At 49.1% G+C, this 10,420-nt stretch overlaps 1 protein-coding gene across 1 annotated transcript; it reads left to right on the top strand.

The window, feature by feature from the left end:
• UCRPA7_8013 (hypothetical protein) lies at positions 1 to 1,683 on the top strand (the record flags this gene model as incomplete). Its single annotated transcript, XM_007920535.1, has 1 exon — positions 1 to 1,683. The coding sequence occupies one exon, from the start codon at positions 1 to 3 to the stop codon at positions 1,681 to 1,683; it is 1,683 nt and encodes a 560-aa protein (XP_007918726.1).
• Between the last annotated feature and the right edge of the window lie 8,737 nt (positions 1,684 to 10,420).

The raw sequence follows: 10,420 nt of genomic DNA, 5'->3' as shown, positions 1-10,420 counted from the left end.
ATGATAGCCAATAGACGGCCCGAGAAACCATTGGAGGAGCGAGGGGATGGTATCAGCGAGCTCGACGGCGAGGACTCGGGCTTTGAATACGTCGACGAGGAGATGGATGAGACTGAGCCTTATGAATTTGACACTCCACCGGAAAGTATAGCCGACGAGATGGACATCGACACAGACATGGACATGGAAGGTGATGCTGCAGATTCAGAAAACGAGGAAGCCTCACCTGATGCCATATATCAAGACTTCGTTCGCTCGCTGTCGGGGAATCGTGCTTCGTCTCCGACGCCGCGAGAGGAAATGCTCCCTCAAGTCAACGAGGCCAACGAGCGCCCGTTCCAAAACGTTTCTGGAGATCTTCTCGAGCACATAGCCGGTCCCGACTGTCAGCAAACTGCGGGATACAACGGACACAATATCACCGCCGAAGAGATGCGCGGCTGCTACACGGCTCAGTGCCTAGTGCCCAAGCCAAGTTGGTGGCATCCTGAGCCTGATGACGAGGATTTCGAAGCCACGGCAGACTTCTTCCTCAGCGGCTTGACGGACTTGATGCCGAGCCGAGACTATAGTGACCCAACAGTCATCCCCGTACGGCACGGTTGCAATTTGCCAAGGACGGATAACAACTTCTTTGACGAGAACATCGCTCATGAAGTGGCGATGCCATTTCACCCTACTTGTCTTGAAGTGTACAAGCGTGCCTCGGTCTGGAGGACTGGCGAGGTCAAAATGCAAGACTTGATGGACTGGTACCGTCTTGAGGCGGATTTCCTTCAATTTGACGCCTTTCCCAGAGACATAGCAGCTAAACGCGGAATGGAGCAGATGTGGAGGCACAACCCCGGTGATGAGTTTCTTGCTGCGAATCCGTGCTTTCTGCCAAAATTGGGACCTATACTAGAATCCGTCACCGCTTCCAAGTCGGTAGACTTGGATTATCATCGGGCTGCGTTCGACCTGCAAGACCTGGATAGTGCCCTACGGCTCAATCCAAGCGACTCGTTCGCATGTCTACCACCGGAGCTCCGATACCAATTGCTATCATACCTCGGCCCAAAGGACATCGGGAATCTACGTCTTGTCTCACGAGCCTTTCGACAGCTGCCCCAGTCGTTCTTCCATCGGCTCCTCCTCCAGCACATGCCGTGGCTGTGGGAAGCATGGTCTCATCTACCTTACTCCTTCTGGGCAACTACTTCCGCTTGGAACCTTCGACAAGAGGACAATGCGTGGCAGGAAGAGAAGGACGAATTCGATATCATCATACACATCCTTGTAAACGAGGGTGGAAATGAGGCTGCTCTGCAAGCAGTCAGAGCGAAGATAGAAGCTCGCAAACTCGAGATGCAGAAGTCCCGTCGGAGTATCGACACACCATTTCTGCCAAAGTCTCCGACCAATTGGCGGCAATTAGCTGAGGATATTGCGACCCAGTGGAAGGACCTCAAAGGCCTCAGGAACAGAGCCAGGATCTGGAAGGACTGTGAAGAGATTCTTGACAGGATCGAGAGACACCGCGCGAATGGAAGAATGGGAAATGGAATCGTTGTTGATCCAAAAGCAACTTGTCAGGAGTATTATAACATTACCAGGAGGAAAAATCAGGCGTGGCACAACTACGTGAAGGCAGGGAAGCCTAGAGATGAGGAGTATCGTTGGGAGGAATGGGTCGACAGATAGCAACTCACGATGTTCTCTATATATGTGAGTACTTGGACTAATTAACGGCTTCAACGTCTTGAATCTGGCACGAAAAGCGTGAAGCCTTCGGTTCGATCTATATGGCGAGTGCAGATGGCCACACCAGGTTGGTTGTGGTTCGGGAACAGCATCCGCGGGAAGGTATCCCGAACAGGTCGCATATCATACCAATGGCATCACCAACCCAATACGCATGGCACAAACTCATCTATCTTTTTCAAACCCCTAGGTCAAGGCAAAGCCGTCGCTGTACTCAATATGTCGGGATTAGTGGCCCTTGACACTTTCGACCCAGAAGGCACCAAATACATGCGCGAGATATTCCCAGATATCATTGAGCAAGGTCATCCTCTTCACGAGACGTGGCCTGACCATGCAGTCGGCCTCTTTGTTGCAAAGAGCCGAGTCACGGCCGACATGTTAGGTCGCGCAAAGAAGCTCAAGTTTATTGTCAGACATGGGGCAGGGTATGATAACATCGATGCAGACGCTTGCCAGAAGAATGGGATCATATTATGCAACCTTCCAGGAATCAGTGTCAGCCCGCCTTGTGTAATCGCAACATCAAAAAGACTAATAGGATTTAGGCGATGAATGTTGCAGAAGTAACACTTGCACTCGTAGGCGCCTGCGCCAAGAATCTCGTCGAAGTCTCACGGCAGCTAAGGGCAGGCGAGAAATTGAACAAGAAGTGGAAAAGCTTATATTCTGCATCATTGCTCACGGGCAAGACTTTCGGCATCGTTGGCGGAGGTAGGATAGGCCAGCTCACGGCTCAGAAGTTGTAAGCGACTCTTCATTAGCTCTTTGAGTGATATAGGTTTGTTGACGACTCGAAAAGTCTTGGTGCCTTTGATGGAAAGATCCTCATGTTCGTGCATCATGACTTTAACACCACATGGTCTATTGAACTCACAGTCATAGGTTTGATCCTTACATACCAGCAGACGGCACGAGTCCTTGGGGCAAGATACCTCATGTTCGGGTGAGCTCATTAGAGGAGATGCTACCTATGGTTGATGTCTTGTCACTCCACGTCCCCCTACTTCCTACGACAAAGAACTTGATCACACTACCACTACTAAAGACAATGAAGCCGACCGCAACACTCATCAATGTTGCTCGGGGCGGGGTTGTCAACGAAGAGGATCTTTGGCAGGCTCTGAGGGAGGGCATCATTGCATCTGCAGGGGTTGATGCGTGGGTCAGCGAGCCACCTACAAGGGACGTCTACGGGGACGTCTTTGACCTGGAAAACCTAATAATGATTCCTCATATTGGCGGATCGCCTGCGGAGGTACAGACAGCTACATGTATAAGCATGGTGGATCACATGAAGGAAATGCTGGACGGAGAGCCCCCTAGAGATAGAGTGGCGTAGTGATTCAGCTACAGCATATTTCCGAACTACGGATCATATTCGAGATCATAAACCATGGTCCTGGCGCAAATCTCCTCTCTGATCTTGTGTACCCTGAGACCTCGTCAGTTAATATCAATTCGCGACCGGCATTGTCCGAGTCTTTAATTGACACTCTGGGCGGAAGGGAAGACTCACGCTAGGTGAGCTGGATGTTCAGCATAGACCTTGAGGGTTTCGGGCTTGTCTAAGATGGCAACTAGACCCATATCATAGCCCAGAGATCGGTGTGCGGTGCTGGCATGCGGCGGGTTCAGGTCAACCCTTATCAAGCCGGGAATTTGGCCAACCATCGACTGCGCGAGCTTCTTCCACTCAGAAAGGACCTCCGAAGTGACTCCAGGCTTCAACTCAAAGAGTACTGTTGATGAGATGTGCGTGTCAGTACTCATGCGAACTACCTAAGCCTCCCGGGAGGGTGGGCATTGCTGAGTGGGCTGGCAAGATACTGACTGACCCATATGGTAGACTGCCATTGTTCTCGCAAGATTGGATTTAGATGAGGAAGGGTAGGGTTATGCCCGCGATGTAGATGGAGGATCGTGTAACCTTCGTGGTATTGGCTGCGTACACCGAAGCTGCCTTCATTGAGGAGCAGCACCGGCACCGGGCGACAGAGAAACGTAGTTGACGCCGTCCGATCCGCGGAAAGGCCACCCGCTCGGTTAGCCACCTCCGAACTTTGCCGAAGCCCAAACCACGCTGCGACAGTCTGTCCGCATCATCTCAAGAGGACTCAATTGGTGCGCGACGGCTTAATGAGCACATCATAGCTGGTAATGTTGTGTCCTTGACATACTTCAGACTGCTCTCTTGTTCCCGAAACTCGTATCCCTTTTACATATCGCTGTGTCTTATGGCTTTTCGAAGATCTTCAGGGGATCGGACTTCTCGCTGGCGGCGCGGGGTTCTGCCCACGAACATGGTGCAGTGACACCTGCATAGCTGATAATCACCAATAAATCTGACAGATAATCAACATGAGCCTTTCTCATAGTCCTCATAGAGCTAATTGAGAAGCGTATAGTCCACTAGGGAAGAATGAGAATGCATCGTTGCATCGGTCGGTGTTCTGGCTCATGGCGAAACGGCAGGCCACCATCCATTTTGCCTGTGCGCCATCTATTATGGAGCACATCCGCACCTCGAATCTAGTATTTTGTGCCTACAAATTAGGATAGAAGGCTCAAGAGATAATTCCTAATAATGGCCGTCATCTTCCTCTATGAGAAACAAAATCACCAACTTTGAATGGGCGCTGTGTCTGTCTATCTGCAGTAGCCAGAGCATTCAAGATTGAGATCTCTCACAGCACAGCACACGTTCGATGCCTTGCGTGATGACCTAAGACCAAAACAGAATTACGTAGCGACCTCTTCCGTTGGATCTATAGATCCACGAATGACGTGCAACTCTTATGGTGCCGCATAGACGCCTACAGATCAGGCACGGACTTGGTCAGGAATATAGCATGCAAGGTCTTTGTGTCCGAAGCTTGGAACAGAAGCAGGCGTCCGGGTAGTCCAGCCGTCTTTGCTTGTGGGGGTTTCTTGCGAGTGTGGGGTTTCTTTCGGAACCGCTTACCGTGGCTCTACTGCCAAGGAGTACCGTGCTATTATGCCATGAGCTTGGGCTGCTGGAATGTGACGCCAAACAAACATTCGGCGCGAACCTGATAGCTGCCAAGTGGCAAGGGCTCCCTATTACACCGAACGCGTGCATGCGCGCACCAAAAATGCCGCAGAATAACCTCATCCGGAACGTAGGCCAGGATCGTATATGCACGGTTTGCCAATCCATTACTGCTAGAACCGCCGAACCCATCTGATGAGTGCAAGTAGGCATTTGGCGTCAAAGTCGTGACAAGCAATGAAGTCATCCTACTTGCTAAGGCTGCTGAGTATGACTCGGTCTTTATCGATCAGGAACACTCGGTCTTCTCGGTCGAAGATATTGGTCGGTTGTGTTCTGCATCGCTCCTGGCTGGGATAACGCCGTTTGTTCGCGTGCCGTACAGATGCGGCCCTGGGCATATCCAGAGGATTCTTGATAGTGGCGCGATGGGCATTGTATTTCCACACATTCGCTCTGTAGGTAGGTAATCCACTCACGGAAACATAAACCCTCAATACAGAGTCAATATAGCCTAATCGCCCATGTAGATGAAGCAAGAGAAGCAGTCGCTTGTACAAAATACCCTCCCAGGGGCAACCGATCTCTAACAGCTGCTCTCCCGCAATTTTCTTTTCAAAGAACAGACGCAAAGGAACTGATGCAGCAGCTCGACACTACTGGCTCTACAGTGTTTATTCAGGTAGAGACGAAGGAATGTCTCACAAATATCGATGCCATTGCCGCTATCGAAGGTGTCGATGTTTTACTTCTAGGGGCCAATGATCTAACATTGAACCTGGGTATTCTGGGCGAATGGGATAGCCCGATATTTCAGGATGCGTTACGAGCCGTTGCCAATGCTGCTCAGAGACAAGGCAAGGTTCTTGGTATTGCAGGCTTATACACGCGACCGGATATATGTAGACGAGCTGTGAAAGAGCTTGGTGCACGGTTCGTGGTAGGACACTTTGATATTGGACTTCTCACAATGGGGATGAACAAGAATATAGAGCAGCTGAGAGGCATTGAGTCATAAGTTAAGTTGATAATTGCCAATGTAGATGACTAAAAGTAGCCTTAATAGCTGACTTAATGAGCAAGATCTATCGTTACAATCAAAGGTGGACATTTTTTTATCTTACGGTTTTCAAGCTAATGGTGAATCCGCCTCAGCTCATTATCGGCATCAGAGAACCATGCACTTAGATCAACAGTGAATTGCAACCATGAGACATCTGAAAACCTGGTCAAACGTATGCATGACCCAAGAAAACAGCCGATCAGCTACGGAGTACCAGTATCCCACCTACCCACTATAAGAGAAACTCAAGAAGGAAAGGCCAAGTTAGTAGTGATATTCGTAATTAAGAGATGGGCATGTGTGATCAACGCTCGATCTCCAAAAATCACTCGATCAAGCTATGCTGTCTGCCATCAAAGAGCAATGGGCTATCTTGTCCACAGTGCTTCATGAAGAACATCGCAGTAATACACTAGCAATAAATGCATCATGAGTAAAAATTGATGGCTTACATGATCTCATTCACTTTGCTTTAAGCATTGTTAAGTGAGGGTTCGCTTAGCATAGTGTGTATATCAAGTTCAACCAGCTTAGTCGGACAGTGATCTGGTTCCCGAGATATCAACAGGACAATGCTATAGATCCTCTCGCCCGAATATTGGTTGTGCCTTGCTTGGGCGCCGAGAATGGCTGAAGAATAGACTTTGTGAGATTCCACGTGCCGTTGTGTAGCGCTGCCGAATTCGCCTTCCACCTCCGGGTTAATTTGGATAATCGGGCCTTTCAGGCAAGGTTCCCCAGATCAGCGGAGCCAGAACCACCTAAACGATGCTACTATATGACACAGCGCAGACTGCAGACAGCGGCACGAGAAATCAGAATCTAGCCTCAAATGTTATCTGACGACACAATTGACCGCGACCTTGTAACACGGGTAGCGCCGGGCGGCACTTGCCTTTGTGGCTCACATCACCTACCGTACGTGAAAAAGAGTCGTTTCATGACCAGCTCAGCCCATCTGTCTGGCACCATGGAATACATAGCCTATTGGATATCAGAGATTACTCGGCTTCGGCAGAGGCCGGTATGTGTACTTCCTTTTTTGGCCACTGGACCTACTCTTATTGCCTTTAAACGTGGGATGCCCTCGCCCTTTTTGACCTGTCAGAGGTAGCATTAACCTTCCTTCTATGGTAGCATCTTGGCCATTGCTTTCAACGATCATATTTTTATACTTGGATCCGTTGGGAGCGAAGTCGCGGCCCCGGATGCCGGCGACGCTGTAGGATTGGTGCGAGTGCTCTTCAACACAGCCATCCCTATATCGAGATTCAACTAGGACTTTGGCACAGACCTTTCCGGATTGAGAAGACATTACGTCGCGGACACTTCTTCCACTATCACGGCGGAAGTCTCGTACTCTAGCGACCACACCAGGGTTCGTCTTTTAAGCAGATCTAGTCTCTTTTCTGGCGCTATCAAGGATCCTACGTTCTCCGAAATGGTCTCACAACAGCGTCATCACGACGATGGCCACATCCAGGCCCTCGACGACGCAGAAAAGGGTCTTTATGGCAAGATACAGAGTTTGGCTGCCTTAAGGTCTGTCGACGATGCAGACCAGAAGACTGCGATTCATATCGAGACAATTCTACCACCCATGTCGCCAATCCACGAAGGTATTACCCCGTCTGCAAGTTCTCCGGATCTGGTCCAGTCGTGGCGGATACATAAGCACGCAAATACAACCGCGCCTGATCCAGCAGCAGCAAACCCAGTAAAACCAAAGCCTCGGATCAGCAGATGGATTCTTTTCCGACTTTGGTTCAATACCTACCGACGATTCTTCACCTTCGTCACCTTGCTCAACCTGACTGGGATTATCATGGCCGCTTTGAACCGCTTTCCTTATGCTGAGAATCACCTTGGCGCTTTAGTGCTTGGTAACTTACTTGTGGCAATTCTGATGCGAAACGAGTTGTTCCTGCGTGTTCTGTATATAATTGCTATATATGGTCTGCGAAGTGTGCGTTAACGATTATTTCAATTCAAGTCATCGGTGCTGATAGATTTTAACAGTGGGCTCCACTACGTCTCAAGCTTGCAATCACTTCGGTCTTGCAACATGTTGGAGGCATTCATTCTGGATGCGCACTTTCTGGAGCTGGGTAAGATGACCTTTCGACGATGACAAAACAAGGTTAACCACTGTCTAGCTGGCTTGTGTACAAAGTTGTTGATATCATACGCCATCATGCCGTCGAACACGATGCTGTAATTGCCACGGGGATACTTACAAATCTCCTTGTCATTATCTCAGTTCTGAGCGCCTTCCCATGGGTTCGCAAGTAAGCGCTTCCTTAACACTGGTTAGCAAACTTGATACTGACTCGATGATTAGCTACCATCACAACATGTTCGAAAGGCACCATCGCTTCATTGGATGGCTTGGTTTGGCAGTTCGTCCACCCAGTTCATCTGTCTATATTGATACTTATACAAGACTAGAGCACCTGGATATTCGTGATATTGGGAAACACCTACGATATACCACGTCGGCAGTGGAGAGCCAACGCCAATACTCTACTTAGTGCACAAGAATTCTACTTTGCCATATTCATGACAATATTGTACGAATCTATATGGTCATCTGTATCTCATTACTGACACTTTCAAGCGTTCTAATTCCCTGGGTGACGTTGCGAGAAGTCCCTGTGGAGGTCGAGATTGTGAGTTCGATTCATTTTGCACTTGTTTTCGACTTACTTATCGTAATCAGCCGTCGCCAAGAGTTGCCATTCTTCGATTCAACCGTGGTATGCAGCAAGGACTCCTGGGCAGAATCAGTCGAACTTCTGTCATGGAATATCATGCCTTCGGAATCATTAGCGAGGGCAGAAAATCACCGTATCATTACATGATCTGTGGTGTTCAAGGCGACTTCACTAAAGATCTTGTTGCAAATCCTCCGAGAACCGTGTGGACGCGAGAGCTGAAATTTGGTAAGCTCGCTCTTGAATCTCGGGGTGGCTAATCGCTAACGAACTAAGCTGGTGTGGGACACGCATCAGCCATGTTCAAAAGGGGTATCCGTGTCTGTACTGGAACCGGTATTGGGGCAGCACTGTCCACATGTATTCAAAGCCCTAATTGGTACGTCGTGATCACGACACAACTGTGAAGCCACATCGCTGACAAAACTCAAGGTTTCTCATCTGGATCGGATCGGATCAGGAAAAGACTTTTGGTCCCACTATAACTGGCTTGATTTACAACAACATCGAACCCGGGAGAATGATCCTGTGGGACACGAAAAAGCGAGGTGGACGACCGGATAGTATGAAGCTTATCAAAGATACGTGGGAAAGCTTTGGAGCAGAGGTCATCTTTATTACCTCCAACAAGCAGGGCAATGATGAGATGATGCAAGGTTGCCGCGCAGGTACGTTTCCTCACTTCGTACCACGCTACATGACTGACACTCGCTATTTTAGCCGGGATACACGCCTTCGGTACTTTGTGGGATTTCTGATAGCCGGAGATTGATATGGCGCATCAGTAGCTTGAAGTCTGTGGAAGTCAAGACGCATAAATGGAGTTTCGCTACATCAACTAAAGCATGGGGAAGTAGAAATATTTGCATATATTTGTCGTGTGACTAGGCCCCTTTGTTTTTGTCGAGGGCATTGTTGAGGAAGCATAAGAGCATATCAGACAGTTTAGAATAATTCATCGGTGTCTATTCAACATGCAAAGGTATTTCAGTGAGCAAGCCTGTGCTTGTACACGGTGTGAGTCTAATCACAATCTCGAGTACCAACTACATTGCCTGAAGGTGTACAGTTGACGTTGCTTTTAAATGCTGACTAAAACATTCCGTGATTGCGGTCTCAGACAAGGCGAAGCTGATGACAGCCTTTTTATACGTCCATGGCGACCGGTTGCTTGTTGGTATGTCTCACTGACGCGCTTTGTACCTGCATTGGGGCTGACGCGGACCGGGATGATCTAAGGTAACAATAGCAATGACATAGACGGTGCTCGTAAACCTCGTAAACGTCACCGCATCTGCTAGATGTGGCGGCCTGAGCTTCGCGCTAAGGCTGTATTCGGCGAGCCTATCTGCGTCAGTCGCACGCCGCATCGCCAAGCTGGAGGGCTCTTCAATCACTCTAATTGGATCTTCAGTCTGCTAGGGACAACTCAGGTGGCCGACTACCAAATTCCGAGCACACATGACTAAGGAGCCATCCCGCGAAATTATCTCACTCATTTTACAGCCCAGATTGTTCATGTTCGGTTTTCACCGCATCATGCCGTAAGAGAGGAGTTCCCGTTGTCGTGTTCACTGGTCGATTTGGCCGAAAAAGGTTAAGCTGAAGGTGGTCCTGAGCGGACGTGTCTGCTATAAAAGACCTCGTCCTGGCTGTGGTCTCGAAGCAAACTTGACTCAATTCTCCTTCCTACTCAAGACTATATCCCCTATTCTTCAAGAATACAACATATCGTTCATTGATTTCCATTATCATGGCCCAGAAGCCAACATTTGTTCTAGTGCCTGGGGCATGGCACGCCGCAGAAACGTGGACTAAAGTCACAGCCATGCTGGAGGTGGAACAGTATAGATGTGTTGCTGTGACCAGGGTTGGAAATTAGTATAA

This window comes from Phaeoacremonium minimum (genome assembly GCF_000392275.1).
Source record: "Phaeoacremonium minimum UCRPA7 unplaced genomic scaffold PA7_03_scaffold_566, whole genome shotgun sequence".
In the NCBI taxonomy this organism is placed as follows: Eukaryota; Fungi; Ascomycota; class Sordariomycetes; order Togniniales; family Togniniaceae; genus Phaeoacremonium; species Phaeoacremonium minimum.
The sequence above is the reverse complement of the archived record's forward strand: the minus strand, read 5'-3'. Positions and strand labels throughout refer to the sequence as shown.